The 21,454-nt window shown below is 32.1% G+C and overlaps 1 protein-coding gene across 12 annotated transcripts in view; it reads right to left on the bottom strand.

Moving 5' to 3' along the window:
• Window positions 1-8,640: 8,640 nt before the first annotated feature.
• Window positions 8,641-21,454, bottom strand: part of LOC101891514 (uncharacterized) — a 222,485-nt gene continuing 209,671 nt past the window's right edge. For 8 of the 12 annotated variants that reach the window (XM_005178505.3, XM_011292213.3, XM_005178510.3 and 5 more), the window contains 2 exons: window positions 15,108-15,221; window positions 8,642-12,224 (listed from right to left, as the gene is read on the bottom strand). In XM_005178505.3, the coding sequence (XP_005178562.1) occupies window positions 12,078-12,224; window positions 15,108-15,221 (261 nt within the window). In that variant the 3' untranslated portion in view covers window positions 8,642-12,077. Of the gene's footprint in view, window positions 12,225-15,107; window positions 15,222-21,454 lie in introns of all 12 variants that reach the window. The other 4 variants (XM_005178506.3, XM_020035086.2, XM_011292214.3 and 1 more) reach the window with 1 other exon arrangement.

The raw sequence follows: 21,454 nt of genomic DNA, 5'->3' as shown, positions 1-21,454 counted from the left end.
TAAAAAGGTGTCTTTTTTAAGCACATTAATTTTTTATCACACATTTAACCACGAAATTAGTGATACAATCAAAATTATAACCCCTATCGTGAATGCCAAAAAGTTAACATAAAAAACAAACAATTGTGGGTCAACATTGGAAATAACTTACGTTTTAAGTAAATTCTTAACAAAATCCCGACAAATCCTTTACAGAAAACGCCTTCCTTCGTTACTAGATTTGCTATTTGCGACAAAGGGGCAAAATTGTGTTGTAAGATTGTCTTTTGTGTTTGTGTTGTTGTTGTTGTTGTTCTTTTAGTGTATTTTGGCAAAGTAAATATTTGATTTTATTTGTTCAGTTTCATTTCATTTTGTTTGTTGTTTGGCAAAAGAAGCTTGTTCACTTGTTTTCTTTTTGTGGTCGGTAGGAAGGTAAAAGGGTTCTGGGTGGCATGACAATTCTTTTGCTGACCTTTGTTATATTTTCCATTTCACTCTCGTTTGTGAACGGTTATCCTTACTATTTATACTCTTGTCATCTTGTCTAATCTATTAAAATATTCTTTAATTTTGCTGTTGTTATTTGAGATTTATCACAAGCTTATTTTAGAATTATTTTTGTGTGGTTATCAGTTATAATTAGTAATACAAATGTTATATGTTGCGGATGAATGTGTAATATTTTAGGATGTGGCATGATTTTTTTTTTTTAATTTATGTTTCGATGTATAATTATAAATAGCCCTGCGTCGGCTATATGTGAACAGCTTGTACATATCATGGACAAATTGACCACATACGTTTCCTGACTAAGCCCCATAAAGGTTTGTGGAAAAATAAGAACAAAATTTATTTTGAGTATTCAGACTAAAAAATTGTTCATAATGCAAAAATGGAAATTGATCACAAAAAATAGGAAAACCGCTAAAATTCTGCACCAAAAATTTATAATTTAAAACCATTGGTGTGTACATTGTTGCTTTTGTGAATGCTGTGTTATATCTTTAGCGGCACAGACTTTTAAAAGTCTCGAACATTTCCATAATCATAGGGTTCTAGACTAATATTAGAGACAAACTTATGATGCAAATAAAAAGATATTTATTTTATTAATTAATTATTTATTTTCCATAATTTATAACCATAATTTTTTCACTTTGAATTCAGTGAGGTCGATTATAGCTTGTGAGATTTTATCCTTTTCTGCTAAGAGAATTGGTGAGAATTGTCAAAATGAGCGGTTCTTGACGGAATAACCAATATAAATTTTTTTTCGAATAAAAACTGTGCCTATTTTGCTATATATTCGACATCTTGGCTATTAGCATCACTGTAACGGTCAGAAGTGGCCTTTTAACGTATTTGTGATTTCGCCGGGACTAAAAATTTTCGCGATGTTGTGGAAATTTTCGTTTTCTTTACACCCTACACCATACCCATAGTTCCTTTTGATGATCCGCATAGAATCAAATTCTGAGTCGATTTATGCATGTCCGTCCGTCTGTCCATGTATTTTTTGGAAACAAGGTACAGATCAAATCTATTGTCCGATCGATATTATATTTGATTCAAAACGTTTGTTTGGACCAAGGACGAACTCTATTGAAATAGGAGATAATCGGTCAAAATTTACATATAGATCAGACATATATCTTCGTCTGATTTGCCTTTAATTGTGCACCAAACATGTAATATCACCCCAAATAGTATGAAATTTTGCACATACAGGGTGAGATTAAAAAACGTTCAAAAACATTTTGGTGAGAATTTTCCAAAAAAAAGTTATTTGTGATGGAAATCAAGCGTGATAGTGTGATGTCTTTATATTTGGCTGGGAAACCACAAGTGGCTATCGTTAGAGCACTCCAGCATTTAAATGTGAATAAATTTGTTTGTGTTTCGTACCATCGTTCGTTACCTTGATACTGGTAGCGTAGCCCGACTTCAAGGAAGTGGACGGAACAGAAATTCCTAAAACATCGAATATCTGGAGATACGGTAATATGGAGGATATAACAAAAAGTGGAACTATATAGACAATGTTTTGTCATTAGAGGTGGAATCCGTTACAAACTCCATTCGTCGAATTTAAAACAATTCTTTTAAAAAATCGTCAAAATTTCGAATATCGAAAACTTCGACGGACATGGCTCATTTACAAACTTTACCTGTCTACTGACCAAATACACATGTGTGCAAAAATATATCCTTATATCTCTTTTCGTTCCAAAGATAGTGTGACTACAACTGGCAGACAGACAGACGAACATCGCCTTAGAATTTTACGCTGATCAAGAATATATATATACTTTGTTGGGTCTAACATAAGTATTTCGAGGAGCTGCAAACAGAATGACAAAGTTAATACTCTTTATAGTATGATAGAGCGTACACAAATTCTATGAACCTACAATACGTCTCTACTTCATTTCGTTAAGAAGAATCGAATTTTATGCTGATCCAGAAAATGTATAACTTTCTGTAAAATGCTTATTTGGCAGAGTTACAAACGGAATGTAATTCCATAGTATGATGGAGGGTATAAATAGAGTTTTGTTACATTTTACTTCCAGATTCCCAGGAATCAGGGACTTGCCATAGGGAAGTAAAGTCAAATTGTTTACATCAATCAACCACAAATCGAAGAAACTTTTTACTTGATTCAAAATAATTATGGTTATATCAATTTGTGTTCCATTTCTCTGTTCGGCCAGTTGGTGCGTACAATGTATCTCGAAGGGAGGATCCGACTAGGTTCACCCTTCGTACATCGTAATATGTTCACCAAACTTAGATAAAATTTGAAAATGGAAATATCATATATCAGTCCGCTCCTTATTGTATTGTAAAATTCAAGGTATTGTAAAAATGCTCAAAAAATCCCCGATTTTCTCCAAACTTAGAACATTGTAAACATTAGATTCGGGAACGTGCCCTACAGAGGTAATACATAAACCAGTAAAGAAAGTCCTTAAGCCGGGCGCGGCCGACTTTATGATACCCTACACCACTTTGCTAAGTTTGTAGAGCTCCACATAACAATTAAAAGATTTTATGGGAGAATTTAATCATACACGCTATGATTATAATTGTAATTTAAAGTTCGGGATATTTACGAAGCATTTGTATCTTTTAAATTCGGACTTGTATTGCCCATTTGGTGCAAAATTAATTTTAAATCAGATAAAGATATATATGGGAGCCATATCCAAATCTGAACCGATCTCGATAAAATTTGGCAAAGATATTTCTGAGTTGTATTTGATTTATTTCCCTGAATATCGTTGTTACGGAAGTCCATATTACGGCTGTGGGTAACAAATACAACAAATCGGATGAACAAAATATATGGGAGCTATAGCTTTATCTGAACCGATCTTCACCAAATTTGGCATACTAGCTTTCAAACTCAATTCGGTCGCATGTGCCAAATTTCACAAAATAAGAAAATAACAAATCGGATGAACAATATATATGGGAGCTATAGCTATATCTGAACCGATTTAGATCAAATTTGGCATACTTATTTTTAGGCCCAATTTGGTTGTATGTGCGAAATTTCATACTGTTCGGACTGATATTACACGTTTGGTGCACAATAAAAGGCAAATTGGACGAAGATATATATGGGAGCTATATCTAAATTTTTACCGATTATCTCCAATTTCAATAAGGTTCGTCCTAGGGCCAAACAAATGATTTGTGCAAAATTTCATCTGGATAGGACAATAAATGCGTACTGTACTTTGTTAACAAAAATACATGGACAGACGGACGGACGGACATGCATAAATCGACTCAGAATGCGATTCTATGCAGATCATCAAAAGGAACTATGGGTTTATCTTCTTTCCTTTTGCCTGTTACAAACAAATGCACAAAGACATAATACCCTGACCACCTTGTGGTGTAGGGTATAAAAAGTGGTCATATTCTACGGATTTATATTTATTGAAACCCCAACTGAAGCGTCAGGTTTTATGTTGGTTAATGACCTAATGGGTTGGAGGAAAATTGATGTCCGTGTCCGTGTGTGGGCCCAGTATTTTATTAAGTTTTTTGTTGAACGCGTTCTCTATTTCTTACAATAATCAGCATAGTCCTGGCTTAAGAATCATGTTTTTATTTTTTTAGAATAAGTACTCCCGATCAGAAAACAAAGATTTTGCTTGATTTTCTCTTAAAAAAATATAAGCAAAATTCAAATGAAATTGTAAGTGAATGTAAATATTTTCGTTTGTGACCCAAATATTTATGTATTTGTTGTAAACCTATATTGTGTTAACTTATAACATTTGGTATTTAATTAAAAGTATGAGTATGTATGTTTGAGTAAAAAAACAACACCGGCAGGCATTAAAAGTTTATTTACAATTGATAGGCATTTGGGTATAAATCGAAACATTTAAATTGATTTTTGCTGGCATTAAAATATCATTTTTCATTCTGTTACAATGTTTGAATGTATGTGTTTTTTCTGTGGCTCAAAAATGTATGAATGTAGTTGTATATATTGGTTATGTGTGTGGTTAGTGCTCGGTGTATGGCTATTTCTCTCGTTGCAGTTATAACATTCATCATTCGGTCCATCATTCAATCAATTATTTTAACTAATAAAGCATTTGGTTTCGTTTTGATGTTTTTTTGTTCTTCTCTCTTTTGTTTTGTTTAATGTTTTGGTACATTTAGCATTTGAGGTTAAATTTTATCTTTATCTAGGTTGGTTTTGTTTTATTTATTATTTGTAGTATTATTTTGTAGATGTAGCATCCATTTTCAACATGTTTTTTTTTGTTTGCTTTTTATTTGGTTCACTTAATTAACAGCTAGGTTCTTTATTTATAATACGTTTTTGATATATTGACAAGGTCGGTTGTTGTGTCCATACACATGGGTGTTAAATATTGAATTATTATTGTGGCCACCAATGTGTATGTCCAAAACTGTCGACCACAGCATGAGGTTAGCACAAATTACCATAAAAAATATATAAATAAACCGATGGAAATAGCAAAAATATTGGCCAGTTGATAGGGGTAATGGTTTATTTAAATTTTGAAATGTTAAAAAAAAAATTAAAAATATATTTATCAAATAAATATCTATCTATCTAAATAAATATTAATAAGAAGAAGATCCACGGAAAATAAATAGAAATCAGTTAAAAGCCCTACACTATGGATATTTGACAGAGATGCTTTTGGTAACACATTTATGCATATATTGGTATATGTGGATCGGAAACATTTGAAAATCTATTGTTTTAGCTTTAGTGCAGCTTTTGTGTCTGGATATATGTATATGGGGGATATAACTAAATCTAAACCTGTTTTACCAATTTTGCTAGAATTAAATTAGTCCGAATGTACCGAAGTGTATTGCAAACAATATATTATGCCTATAAAAAGTAGCTACTGATGTATCCCGTCTCTCTCTCTCTCTCTCTCTCTCTCTTAGTTTTACAGAAAAATGCTTCAAGATTTAAATCCCAGTGTGTAGCGTAAAATACATCGAAATGCAGTCTCCAAAACACATGCAATAATTCCGATTGAATTATATCGGCAATGCACTTATAATACCCCAACGGTCGTTGCCGTTACGGGACAACCAAATCTGACTAAAATCCTAATGATATGCCATATTAAGAATTGTTTTATTGGGAATATTGTATTAAACATTTTCAAAGATTTGATTGTTCGTAACTCTGATTGTTGAACCGAAATAAAATTGAATTTTTAATGAAAGCTTTTGGGCAGGGTGTCACTATATCGTCTTTGTGTTCAACTAGCGGTTGTAAAATGTATCCATTTCAACAATGTTATGTATCCATTTCAATTGACGTGTTCGGCGGAGTTATTCTAACGAAATTCTTAATTTTGTAATAAGTCTTAACTCTACGACCATCTAAAATTTCAATTCAGATTTTAGCATGTTTGCAGAAAACGCTACAATGCACTATGCGCCAATGACATGTTTTTGAGCAAAAATCACAAGGACGAGGTAGACCTTCCAAAGTTAGTTTTTAGATGCTGGTTGTGATGAGAACAACATCTGCCAAATTTGGTTCGAATCGGCAAGAATATAGATATAGCTTCCACGTAGTCAGAGTCGTAATATGTACTCTATAACAATGATATTCGGTACGAGGTATCAGATACAGCTTTGAAATACTTTTGGCGAATTTGGTCAAAATCGGTTCGGATTTACATATAGCACCCCTATATATTCTCTTCAAATGATACATTCATCGTTCTATTTTTGTCTAATTAGGTTGAGTCTGTGATAATACGATAAAATCCCCTCAATGTTAAAGTCTGCCGTATTTAGACTTAATCTTAATGGATTCTTATATATTTATAGCTCTCATATATATGTATCATGAGATTTTATAGGAAGAATTCTCAAAATAACAATATATCCTCTAAGCCAGCGATAGGTGTCATTCTGCGCATTCAATATAGATCGTTGTTGACATAATTTACTCCAAACATATTCACAATATAATCATTTATTTGTTACAAGAAGTATACATAGTGATGTAGGGTATCATAGTGTCGGCCCTGATTATTGTCCTAGACACAATACGAAATTTCTCTGCTAAATTTTGGGGCTCTACGTCAATTATGTGGGCTGTATCGTGATTTCAACAGACAGACAGACAGACGGACATCGTTAAATCGACTTAGAATTTTATGCTGATTATGGATATATATACTTTATGGGGTCTACGACGAATATTTAAGGACGTTACAAACGGAATGACAAAGTTAATATACCTCCACCTTTCCACATATGTGTTGTTTACGATTTGTGAGAAAATTAGATGTTTGATGTTTTCGATAATGCAAAAATTACTAATACAATTCAATATTATAAAAATAAAAGCTGAATTTATTTTATTTCTCATGTATGTTTAGATTGGTTGCGAAATTGAAGAAAGTAGAAAAATATGGAAATAGGTAGAAACAATAAAAAAGGGCCAAATCTAAAGTGATAATAATTTATATTTAACCATTGAAATTTGAAATTTTCCGCGAAAAGGGTATTTTAGTGGTTGCATTGTAATGGGTTATTTTGCAAATAATTTACCTGTTATTTTGTGGTACCAAAAAATCAATGAATGTAGGTGTAAAAAACTAAATTTTTTACAAAGTATGGCTGAGTGTTTAAAATCAGTTTTATGATTTTGATTTATTTAATGTGGTGCATGTGGTACACTACGATTTTTTAGTGTTCCGACTGCGGTACACTACGATCATCGTTGTGTTCCGGTACAGTATCACTAAAATAATTTTTAGTGGTACACAACCGCTAATTTTTTTAGTGATACTGTACCGGCACAGTACACTATGTTTCTGTACTGTTTATTTTCGAACGCTGTTTAAATTCAGAAAATGACGAAAAGAAAATTTGGCATCTTTGACAACTCGGTATACGGCCCTGAGTTATTGCCAGATTGTCATTTTTATACCCTACACCACAAGGTGGTCAGGGTATTATGTCTTTGTGCATTTGTTTGTAACAGGCAAAAGGAAACGAGATAGACCCATAGTTTGATGATCTGCATAGAATCACATTTATTGCCCGATCCAGATGAAATTTTGCACAGATCATTTGTTTGGTCCGAGAACGAACCCTATTGAAATTGGAGATAATCGGTCAAAATTTAGATATAGCTCGCATATATATCTTTGTCCGATTTTCCTTTTATTGTGCACCAAACGTGTAATATCAGCCTGAATTGTATGGAATTTTGCATATACACCCAAATTAGGCCTGAAAATAAGTATGCCAAATTTGATCGAAATCGGTACAGATATAGCTATAGCTCCCATATATATTGTTCATCCGATTTATTATTTTTGCCCTCCGCAGCCGTAATATGCACTCTGCAAAAACAATATTTGGGGAAATATATCAAATACAGCTCAGAAATACATTTGCTAAATTTTATCGAGATCGGTTCAGATTTGGATAATTTAAAAGATACAAATGCTTCTGCATATTTAGTCCTTTGAACTTTAAATTATAATCATAATCATAGCGTGTATGATTGAATTCTCCCATAAAAACTTTTAATTGTTATGCGAAGCTCTACTAAATTAGCAAAGTGGTGTAGGGTATCACAAAGTCGGCCCCGCCCGACTTTAAGACTTTCTTTACTTGTTTCTTTTCGAGATTTTGAAAGTTATATGAACATAATTCCATAAATATTTCATTCAAATGATTAACTTAAAAGATCATCGAAATTACAACTGGCCGAAGGTGGTTGTGACAAAAACAGTAGAGTTTAGATTTCACGGAACTATGGCGGCACATTTATGAAACAATGTCCATTATGTATTCTAAATGAGAAACCTAATTTTGTACCAAATGTGACACGAATCGTTGCAAATGTGAAAGGGAAGGGATATGTTTCAATCATGCAGTTTTTTTTATTTATTTTAAAGTTTTCTTTGTAAAAAAAATCATTAGATGCTTTCTGCTTATCGCCAGTTAGGTTTAATTGTTCGTCAGATGTCATACCTGCACCTTCAGAAGTTTAAGTTCATTATAAAAGTCGAATGAAATATGCAGTGGTATCTACGACAATCGAGTAGAGAGTGCATAAAGAAGTTTGGCCTATACAAACTTATTTTTGATTGTTTCAAACATACGAAACGATAATTGAGTAAATTTATATTTTTATTTATTTCCAAAAGAAACACAAATAAGAATTAACCTAAAAACATATGATTAAAAAAATAATATTGAAATAACAACAAAAAAATAGAAAATCGATTTAAAGCTATTTCCAACAGTATTTTACAACAAAGTGTGTTTGCGAAGGACTTTATGTGCTCATCGTCTGATCATGCTTTTAATTGTTCTCATTTACTTCAGCGTATTTTATTTTTTTTGGATTTAAATAATTATTTCGTAGTTTTAATAATCATAATTGTTTTTATAATATTTGTATGTTTTTTTTTGTTTTATTAGAATATTACCATGTAATTTCTCTATATTTTATTTTATTTATTTTTCTTAAGAAGGCAGTCAAAAATATTATTTAAATTTAAATGTTTCATTTTCTTTAGATGTTGATTTTGGAATTCGCGGTTTTCTAATGAACATAAGGGGCATATTTGTTAAATGAAATATGAATACGCGAATAAAACTGTTTCTTTTTATGCTCGAATAAAAATTTGATACTTTTTTGGGATTTACTTTCATTGATTTGTTTTTTAATTACATTTTTTCTATATTCTGCAAATTTAGCTATTTTTTGTTAATTTTTCTATCACGATTTTAGTGTTTCCCTTTGTTTCTCATTTTTTTTTCATTAAAAAAAGAATGCTTAAATTACAAATAATGTTAAATTTATATTTAAGAGAACATTTCATATTTTCGATTTTGGTTTTATGAAAATTTATTTATTTTTTTTTTTAAAGTTAAGGTGCATTTTATAATATATAGGTTGTTTCTTCTTAAGAATTTATTTAGTTAACAAAAGTTATGTAGAATTTGTATACAAATAAAATTCTATTTAATAATTTAAGCTCAAATTAAAAAAAAAAATAAATAAATAAATTTCACTAAATATATATATTTATGTTTCTAGGATTTGTGTTTAAAGTGGTGTATATGAATGTGTAAACGTATCAGGGGAAATATAAATACATCTGCTATTCCAAGTGTACACCCGAAGTCATTTTGCCTCGGTTTTCAAGTATTGTAACGCCAAAAAATTAAAAAAGAGATTCTTGTTTGATTATTTTGCTAAATTTTCTAAACTGATAATTAGATAGAATATTGTTTATCAAACATTTTAATTGTTTTCTTCTGATTTCAGCCAATTTTAATGTTTAAAATCGATTCAAGTCGACCGATGACATAATCTAGTCTAATATTTGGTAAAGCGGCAACTCCTCATATTCCGTAGTTGGAATTTACTGTAATTTTTTTTCTGGTTATTCCGTACCCAAGAACTCCTCCTATTTAAAATTTAAATATACAGGGTGAGGTGAAAAAACTGCAACCAACTTCAGACTGCTGTCATTTCCAAGCCACAGCTGTTAAAATTTTTCCAGTGACAGCTCATTATATTGTTTACAACCGTACAAAAGTTATTCGTGATGGAATTTAAGCGTGATAGTGTGATTTTTTTATTTGGCTGGAAAACCACAAGTGGCTATCGTTAGAGCACTCCAGCATTTAAATGTGAATAAATCTTTTGTGTTTCGTGCCATCGTTACCGTGAACAGCAAACATCAGCAGAAATGCTACGAAAAGTAAAGAAGCGACTTGATCGAAACCCGCGTCGCAGGGGTCGAAAAATGGCTCGTGAGCTGAACATATCGCAATATTCCATTCGGCAAATATTGAAAAATCAGCTCGTGGTAAAGCCATTGAAATTCCAAAAAGTGCAAGAAGTTACACCGCAACAGAAAGTAAATAGACTGAAAAGAGCTAAAGAGTTGCTTCGCTTGGCCGAAAGTGGTGAACTGCCGCATTTGGTCGTCTCCTATGAGAAACCGTTAATCCAAAATTTAATGCTATTTCCGACATTTTTGCTTTAGTTCAATATAATTAAAAAAAAATTAATTAATATGGTGTTTGACTTTGTTGCAGTTTTTTTATCTTACCCTGTAGACCCACATTTAAACATAAGCCCAATACAGCGGGTTAGCTCATTTTCCTACCAAAACAGACCACCTCTTGTCAAATATAATAGATACTAGCTGGAAAATTTTCCTCCAACAACAGCTGGAACCCCAAAAAATGAGAATATTTTGACTTTGACCACATTCGCAAACCTAATTGGCTGATGTTTGACTTTTTGGGGTTTTAGCGAGAGCCTAAGCAAGCATTTCTGTCAAAATGTCCAATATTGGTATACCCTAATATATCAGTTTAATTTTCATTAAATACTCAACTGATACTAATTTAAAAACGCAGCCATTACCAGATTGAAGAGTATTGATTTTTGTAACGAAAAAAAAGTTGTCACGTTAGAGCCTGATCAAGAGAAACCTAAGTGTACATTTTATGGAGAAGCAATTCTTTTTCTGAATGAATATAGCTTAGCTAATACAATGTAGGAAAACAAAATTCAAAAAATTGTGAACCTATTTCGTCTAAAAAAGCCAACAATAGCATCCAATCTTTTTTTTCATCTATTTTTGGAAACAGCTCCGTCTTAAAATATTGAAAAACATTCTGGAAAAATAACTAATTTAAATGTACACGGTAAATTATAGAAACTCGGGTTTTGGTTACTTCTAGAAAATATCTGTATTTCGACAATATGTTTTCATATTGATAATCTAAAACAAATTCTCTTACAGCATTGATGTGTTGCTTCCATATACTAAAAAGGAGTTTCCCTACCAGGACGACCAGATCCGACATAAATTACATGTTATATGAAAATTGATCTCTGAGAGAAAATTCTTGAAGTCAAAAACTTTTGCCACAATAAATTTGGTTGTAATAAATTTCTTCCTCACATAAAAACCACAAAAAGTTGGTATTAAAACTCTGTTCTGTTTCCTTTACTGAAACCATTTGTTTTCAAACTACAAAGTTTTAATAAAATGTTTAAAAATTGAAATTAATATATTAGTGTAAAATGATCTAGCAGTTCAAATTTTATGACTTTGAAAGAATCGTTTACATAATTCCTATTTTTCTTTCCCCCCAAATGTTCATACGTGAGTGTGTGTTTGGGTATGTGTATGTATTTATTTAACTAGTACATAGTATTATAAAATCTCTTAAAACAATCGAAAAAAAGAAACGAATTGCATTTTGCATTGTCTTTAAAAAATAAACTTTGTGGTTATTACTGTTGTTGTTGCTGCTCTTGTTTTCGTCATCGCTGCTGTCAGTTTGAATTTTATTTTCTTGTTGTTGCTGATTTTATACCAATTATGACGTAGTAAGTAAATGTTGCTGATGAGTATATTTCCGGCAGTAGAAATACCGTTTGTTTTATTTCTTCGATTTTCTTTATTTTTGTGTGTGTTTTTTTGTTTTTATTTTATATTGAGTTTAAATTTTAATTGATTTTTGTTGTCTTTTGTTTGCTTGCTTGCGCTGTTTCGTCGTTAATTTTATGAAAAACCTTTGTAGTGGACAAAGAAGAATATTAAGAAAATGGCGTATGCTGTTGGAAACGTAATCCTAGCAATTACATCTATAGTTTTTGCGATACGTATAGGATGTGGCGGTTCTTTCTTGCGCACTTGGACAAAGCAAGTCTGAAAAGAGAGAAGATGGGAAAAATACGAAATAAATATTGAAATTATTATTAAGGATATGAAAATTATTTAAATTATTGTAAGGAAGTAATTATTTTGTTTTTCGTCGTACAAATACAAATATATTTTTAATTTTTCTACAAATTATGTAATAAAGTCCATATGCGATTTTACAATAAAATTTGAATGTATTCATACTTTCCCAGGGAGTGGTGAGTTGAACATAACCACGAGCGGGAGTGCTCAAATAGTAGTTTTGAACAGAGTTCACGTTTCACTATTTTGCTTCTCGTCTGCACTGGATCTCAAATTTTGTTTTACATACTTCACCATAATATATACAACATCGTAATATTATTATCAGGCTTAGATCGAGGTCGGAGATGGACAATCTCAGTTCACTCCTTCTGGTACCTCCCCACTTGTAGCTCCCACACAAAGGGTCAACATTTGAAATAATTATAACTCTTTTAAAATGCGAAATAAACATCAGTTTCTCGCCAATTTTCGTACATCACAACATTTTTATTAACCCAAGATCTGGAGTGCAGATGAAATATAGCAGACCTTCTAGTACCTCCCCCACAACGGGTTAGAATTTTGAATAACTATGAAGCCCATAAAACGCGAAATGAGCATCCGATTATTTTCAAACTTAGAACATCTCAATATTTCTGCTAACACAAAATCTGGTGTGAAGATGTGTTTATTATTACGCTATCTTTCGAACAATATGAGACAGAAGGCTAACATTGTGCACACACGAGTATTATGTCAGTAGGCAGGTTAAGTTCGTATGGGCTATGTCGGCCCAAATTTCGGATAACCCCCATATAAGTGTACCACCCGATATTCGGCATTTTTGGCGATTTAGATCATATGCTCAAACAGAATTATTTAAAATTCGGTAGTTAGAGTTTGTGATGGGTTCTACCTCCTGTGACAGAGCTTTGTCTATATAGGTCAACAAACAATGGTATCTCCAGATATTCGGTACTTTAGGAATTTAAGCCACATTTTTAAAGGGAAATTAGAGTTTGTAACGGGCCACCTGTGGCAGAAAGTTATCTGTATCGGTCCACGTTTTTATGCGCTTCGTATACAATTTTGTATGTAGGGTTTGTAATGGGCCCTGTCTTCTGTGGCAAAAGACTGCTGAAATAGGCTCATTATTTCTTTCTCACTCATGAGCGTACCTCCGAACATTTGGTATTTTTTGATTTTAGCCACCTTTTTTCAGATTTTTTTTATTTGGTATTTGTAACTCGCAATGGAAAACAACCAACGTAGGAGCAAATTGGTACTATCGAATTTAAGTAATTTTTAAGACTTTTTACCAACCGATTTCACTGGCAAAAATGGAAGTGGACCAATATGAAATCCCGATTTTTTTTTTCATTAAAGGGTTTCCTTACCTTCGGCCCGAACATAACGCTATTTCACTTGTTTAAATGTTATATATGATTTTTCGAAATTTTCACCATGTGTGGCGAATGCGGGGACCAGTGAATTCCAGTTATAAATAGAAATCCTGATTTTTTTTTTTTCAAATATAGTCCCTTTACAAATGCCATAACGAAATAACGTGTTTATACCCCATATCCAAGCTCCGATTTGCTTGATATTCCTCTCGAGTCTTATATAGGAGCTCTCGCGAATACTCCTATGTGAAAAATACTCCTTATTCGCGGGAATCAAGTGGAAAATATTTTCCTGTAGATTTGCGCATTAGTGTGTTTCGAACATTGTACTTCATAATTATTACCAAGATTAGACCTACATCGAAGATGAACAGTATTGGTCTACTCCTTTGGTTTTTTCTTAACAAAAGTTACAAATTTTCAAAGAAAATATAGTCATTGCTCTTTAAAATGTAAAATAAGTCTCAAATTTACTCCAAACTTTGCAGATATTAAAAATTTCTATCATGTGATGCATTGGATAATGGGATAGGCAATAATATTTTGAAAAATTCTGTGCTTCATAAAAAGCGAAGGAAGTAGCCGTGTTGGCCAAAACTTCGAATTTAAATCAGGCTCAAAGTACAAAACATATGTTGTATAACATAGATTTTCCTTAAATATGGGTTAAATCTGTTTCTATTTCATAAATGGCAAACTCAACAAATTCTATAGAAATTTATGTGAAATCTCATATTCAATTCTCACACAAAATCTAGATGTTGATAAAAATATTTGGAAGTTCAAGTTTTTATGAAAATCGGGAATTATTCATTCCTAAGAGTTATAAATATGACAAATGTTTACCTTCAGAAGGAATGGACGGATATTGCCATATTTATTCCAGAATTAAGACATTCCATAATTTTTTTTTTTATTTTTTTTAAATATTCACAGATTGCTAATAGCAAAGGATTTATATTGACATTTTTCAAACTTGATGGAAGTTTAATAGAAATATTACGACATGCAAGGTTTGGACCAAAGGTGAAGTTTTCTTGCTCATCAGGCAGACAGACGTAGGGAAATTGCTAAATCGACATCAATGTCATGAAACGGGTCCAGGCGTAGGGTTTAAAATCCTTATTTCATACCCTCTGTAGCCATAAGACAGTTGGCAATATAGACACTTTACAAATTTTAAGCTAGTAATAAATATATATACCAATGTATTTTGAAAAGTTTCCAAAATTTTTAAAGTTTTATGAATAAATTTAAACATGTAATGAAAATAATTCAAACAAATAGAAATTTTATTGTTTAAAAGTCTACCATTCCGTGTTATGGGTTCACACGAACAACATTTTATTAGAAATAATTTTTGTTTTTATTAATTTATTAAATTTTATTCTTGTCTCATTTTCCGAAAAAAAAACGAATGGGAAAACAAATTGTGAATTTTCATGGGCTAAATTCTACTTACCTCTGTGGCACAGCCATTATTGGCTGAGTGTGTACAGGGGGTGCCGCTGTTGCCACCGCATGTTGTACATGCAACAATCTCATTGGGTCCACCGGTGTCACGTTTCTTTTCACCCTGATAGACGGCAGTAAATTTGAAAAACTTTTGTTATAATTTCGAAATTTAAGCATGTTGAGAGTAAAGCACGTACAAAGCAGAAAAGTGTGCGTACAAAACGGACACGCACATATCACATATGATGTATTATTATATGTAGGTCAATTTTAATAAAACAGGTATCATTTTTTGAAAATAATCAAACCAAAAAATAAAAATAAACCAAATTGTTATAAATTCAAACCAACAACAATGGCAAGAACAAAAACCAAATATGTAAATGCATTCCATACACAAATATACATAAAATATTTTGTTTCGTAATTGTTGAAATTATTTTGATAGTCAAAAATTAAATACATCAGGAGATTATATAAATAAGTATGAATTAACAACAACAGCATACACATACAATTGATAGGTATATTTTATTTATTTAATTACCACATAAAACCAAACAAAAATATATATATGTCGAACATTAGAGGTTATGTATGTCGATCGATATTACATGGCATTGTTTTACGTTATATTGGTAAGGGTAGTACATACATACATATATGTAATAGATATATAGAAGTATACAGCGAAGTAATGTTACACACAGACAAATAGACACATTTATAATAACAAAAGTAATTACAGCAAAAAAGCACATAAAAAAAGAATGGAAAAAGATACACAAAATTACTGTTGAAATAATCCATTGGAATAAACATAAATATTATAATACGTATGTATGTGTGTGTGTGTGTGCATGTTTGTGTAGATGTGTGGATAATTTCAAAAATTTGTCAAATTGATGAAGCGTGTTTCAATTTATGTTTGGGGTTTAGTTGAATTTTTAAGAAGACTATTTGATTAGGATTTTTAAATATAAAAAAATATTTTAGGAATAGGAATTTCAAACTATTTATGTTTTGCAGAACGATTTAAATATTACGATGTGAGAAGTTTTGAGGATCTTCACCTTCTGAGTCGATTTATGCATGTCAGTCCGTCCGTCAGCCTAACCGTTTATCCATGTATTTTTGGGAATATTTTTGAAACAATATTTGTTTGGCCCAAGGACGATACCTATTGCAATTGGCGAAAATCGGCTAAAATTTAGATATAGCTCCCATACACATCTTCAAATAATTTCTGGTTATTTGTGCGCCAATTGGCCAATGTCAGTCCAAACATTCATTTTGGCACATGCAACTGAATTCAGTCTAGGAGCAAGTACATAAAGTTTGGTGAAAATCAGTTCAGATCTAGCTATAGCTCCCATATATATGTTTCATACGACTTAGGGTTTTAAATCCTTCACATGTGATATATGCACATCACAACAATGATATTTGGTAACAGATATCAAATACAGCTCAGAAATAAGTACCCGAAATGTTCTAAAGATCGGTTTAAATATAAATAAAGATCCCATATAAATCTTCAACCGGTTTCAGATTAATTGTGCCCCAATTGGGCAATATCAACCCAAATTGAGCGAATTGTGGCACATCCGACCGTATTCCGTTTAGAAAAAAATATAAAATTTAGTGAAAATCGGTTCAGATATAGAAAAAGCTCCCATATATATTTCTCATCCCATTTGGGGGTTTAAGTCCTCACATGCGTAATAAGCACTCCACAACAAGGATATTTGATACCGGACATCAGATACAGCTCGAAAATGCTTCTGCCAAATTTTATCGAGATCGGTTCAGATTTTTATGTACCTTCGATATACACCTTCACCCGATTTTATGGCTATTGTCCACCATATATGTAAAATCAGCCCAAATTGGATAGATTTTTTCATCATCTCAAGTTAGGTTCTTAATCCATCCTAATTTAGGTTTCATGGTGATATTAATATTTAAATTCGCAATATATGGAGCATATCGGGAAACCGAACCATAGTTTGGATTAGGCCGATCTTAGATGTAGATTTAGGCCGATCTTATCAAATTTGATACGTGTTCCAAGGCTGACATAAATATTGCCATATTCGGGATTACGCCCAAATCCGACGCTTCATTTGCTTTCTATGACAGATTTTACTATTTTGCAAATTTTGATTTTTTGTGGAAAAGGAACCAGAAGATACTATTTTTATTTGAATTTGTCCTAAGCTGATAAAAATATTGTACTCTACAAATTTTAGATGAAATCGGAGTTATATTTCGTTCTAGGATAATAATCTGAATTGGATTCCGTTCACAGATACATGGGTTCTTAAGTTGTTCTTACGTTCCTTTAATGCATAAGGTTGAGGGTATAACAAGACCTTTTTGGCTTTACTTCTTTTGTATGTTCCATGTAGATTTAAGCTGTATCAAATCCATAACTATAACCATCAAATTTGATATGGGACATATATAACTAAATATCTATACATTCATATCATCGGGTTGGAACACGGTATAGCTTCCAAATAAAAGTTTTTGCCCGAATTCTTATTTAATCTATATGAAATCTTCTTGGGAGCATATCCACTAAGTGTCCAGAGTGACGTAGTTTTAGTTTTAAGTAAACCAAAACATAGATTTTGTAAAAATGGTATTTCATACGTTAACTTTGTATACCCTACAAGACCATGCGTTGGGGGTATTATAAGTTTGATTGGGCCAAAAATTATGTAACACCTCGAAATATTGGTCACCGACATAGGAAACTATATATTGAACTTCCCATCTCGCCGAGCTGTGTAACAGTTCACAATTATGGTCCAATCCTCACGAAATTGAAAAAAGAGGTGGGGTTAGGGTCAAAGCCTACTGTTTTTGGATATGATTGCAAAATATTTAGTAGTTAAAATGGACTTAAAACATGAACATTTCCTATTTTTTGTACTTTTGCATTGAGTTAGAAGTTAAGGTTGGACAGTTGCCTACCAATTTAGACAATATTATCGGACAATATTTAGCGGATAAAATGAACCCTAACTCTTATATCCAAAAATACGAAAATTTCCACGAAACTGCGAATATTTTTAATACCGGCGAAATCTATGCTGATATTTTTTAAGGCATGGGATTATTTTTTGACTTACAATTTTGAATTGTACAATTTCAACATTATATGTATATATATAGGTCGCAATAATCGTTCCATCCTCACGAATTTATGTATGGTGGTAGGGTTAGGGTCAACATCAAAGCCTTTTGTTGTTGAAGATGTACATTTAAGAATTCAAATGGACAAAAAAAATTAAAATTTTCCTAATTTTGCAGTTGCTCTACAGGTCACAATAGAAAACAAATCGACACGGAATTTTGCATGAGAAGAGAGTTAAGGACAGAAGTCTAGAATTTTCGATGACCATTGGATTATATTTAGCTGTAAACTAGATCACAACTTTCGCGTGAAATTGTTTTGAATACCTAACAACACGACAACAAAAATCTAACATCTGGGCAGGGCTCCATAATATAATTTCAAAAACGAAATCTTCAAAAATGGATTTGGACATGGACATGGTCACATGGCCCCGCACGACTATAGTCTTTGCTTTTTTGTTGTAAATTTGTTTTTATACAGCTAATTTCGAATGGTCGACAAATTTTTGCAAAATTGGTTTTCGATTTGCAGCTGAAATAAAATTTTATATTTATTTATCTTGGCCAGTTGCAAAACTTAACCACAAAAAAAAATCGCAGATCGGATCATTAATTCATTATTACAACATATGAATGAGTCTTGAGATAAGTAGTTATTACTTGACTGAAAGTATGTGGGCAAATGAGTAGTTACTTATTTGGCAGTAGCCAAAACACCATTGCAAAGGAATAACTCATTTCGAGTGACTTGTACGATTATACAATGGGTTGGTAATCCGATTTGTAATGAGAATTTACAGTTTTTGTGTTATATCTTCATTACTTCTTTAATGGACCTTGTTGTAATTTTAAATTTCACCAAATTATACAAATATTTTGAAATTACCACATGACTATGAACGATACGAACGGATATGAGAACTTAAAGAAAATAACAACTGCATTAATATAGTTAAATTTACACTGAAATAAAAAAATATCAAACTCAACGATATTGTATTCTATAAGAAAGAGAAGAATATAAAAAGATGAGTTCACAGTGAAACCTTTCACAAGTGAACACCGAATTCTAAGAGAACAACTAGAATGGGATTATCCAAACAATCGAGGTGTCCACTTGTGGCAGGTATTCAATCATGATAGGTTTTACTGTATGAATTGTATTTATTTATTTAATGCACAACATTCATAGAATGGCATAGAATGAAATAGTACAACAGGATGTGAGCGAGTGAAGGAGAAGAGAATTGTTAGCTGATACTTACGGGCTGTTGCATGGAGTGTCAGTAACACAAACAAACAGAGGCATAATTTTTATTTATCGTTATTGATGACAATAATTCCATTATTGTTGTTGTTGTTTTTTTGGATGTTGTATTGTAGTTCAATTGATATTTTTTTGTTTTGGTTATTAGTTGAACATTTGGTTAGTAGCCAAGTGGGGTAGACGCACACAGACAGATACGCATTTTTTTTTGTTTTTAGAATAGCAAAAAATCAGGAAAAAGAAGTATAAAAATTCCATAGAAAAGTTATTGTTTTTGGTTTTTTTCTTATTACATTTACAAAAACAATATATTTGGTAATGTAGGTGGTGTTTGGTCGTCGTCCGTATCATGTATCATGTTCCCATCTAATGTAGTCTTATCTGTCCAACAATGAATTTTAGAAAAATGTTAGAATTAAAAAAAATAAATGCTTAATATTTAGAGAGGCCGAAATCATAAAATTACGTAATTTTACAATTTTAATTTTAAATTTCATTGCTGAACAAATCATCGCCTCCCTTTATGGTTATGTAAAATATCAAGTGCTTTTCATTGAAACTCAATGTATGTTAAAAGTGTCCATTTATCTGTCAGCAAGTTTAGTTTTAGTATACAATCTATAATTATACATATTTTATGAATTTAGCTGGGTATGGAAGTATATTTGCTGTTTTCTATTGGCATGAGAATTTAGCTAAGTAATTTTTGTTATCAAACATTTTGTGGTTAGCTGCTGATTGTATGGCATTGATGTGGCAGAAATAAACAAAAATGAAAGCAAGTAAATTAATAGCAAAAATTAAAACAAAAAAATGAATGTGAGCGATACATGGTATTTTGTATGTGTATTTGAGAGGTCAAGAATAACCACCGAAATAATTTATATATCTGTAACTAATCGTTTCCATAATAGTAAAACCAGTGCAATATATCTGTAAATTACCGAGCCAACTTTTAAAAATATTGAATAGAAACGCGCTCGAAGAAAAACTAAACATTATGTTTGAACTTCAAGCAAATCTGTGGACCGCAAGGGAACACTGAAGACACAACCGACCTACCTAATTTAAGAGAGATGGCCAAATTTCTCAACGAAATCATTTGAATTCCTCCATAAACAGGTTGCCTGGCTAGGTTCAACATGTTGGGACTGTTCAAATAAAGTCACACACAAAAGGTATGTTTTATACCCTAAACCACATAGTGGTAAGGGTATTATGTCTTTGTGGAGATAGACCCATATTTCCTTTTGATGATTTGCATAGGATCACATTCTGAGTCGATTTATGCATGTCCGTCCGTCTGTCCATGTACAGGGTGAGATGAAAAAGCTGCAACCAAATTCAGACTGCTGTAATATCTCGTCCGACAGATGTTAAAATTATTCCAGGGACAGCTCATAACTTATATTGTTTACAAGCGTACAAAAGCATTTTGGTGAGAATTTTCCAGAAAAAAGTTATTCGTGATGGAATTCGAGCGTGAACCACAAGTGGCTATCGTTAGAGAACTCCAGCATTTAAATGTGAATAAATCTTTAGTGTCTCGTACCATCGCTCGTTACCGTGATACTGGTAGCGTAGCCCGACATCATGGAAGTGGACGGAAGAAACATCAGCAGAAATGGTTCGAAGATTAAAGAAGTGACTTGATATAAACCTACGTCGCTTTGGCCGAAAAATGACTCGTGAACTGAACATATCTGAACATATTCCATTTGGAAAATATTGAAAAATGAGCTCGGGGTAAAACCATCGAAATTCCAAAAAGTGCAAGAACTTACACCGCAACTGAAAGAAAATTGACTCACCAGATCTTTAGCTCTTGTTGCTTCGCTAGGCCGAAATGGTGAACTACCGAATTTGGTTTTCTCCGATGAGAAAACATTCGTTGTCCAACAGTTTGTAAACAAACAAAATGATCGCGTTTGACTGCCAAA

The sequence above is a fragment of the Musca domestica genome, unplaced genomic scaffold (genome assembly GCF_030504385.1).
Source record: "Musca domestica strain aabys unplaced genomic scaffold, Musca_domestica.polishedcontigs.V.1.1 6, whole genome shotgun sequence".
In the NCBI taxonomy this organism is placed as follows: domain Eukaryota; kingdom Metazoa; phylum Arthropoda; class Insecta; order Diptera; family Muscidae; genus Musca; species Musca domestica.
The sequence above is the reverse complement of the archived record's forward strand: the minus strand, read 5'-3'. Positions and strand labels throughout refer to the sequence as shown.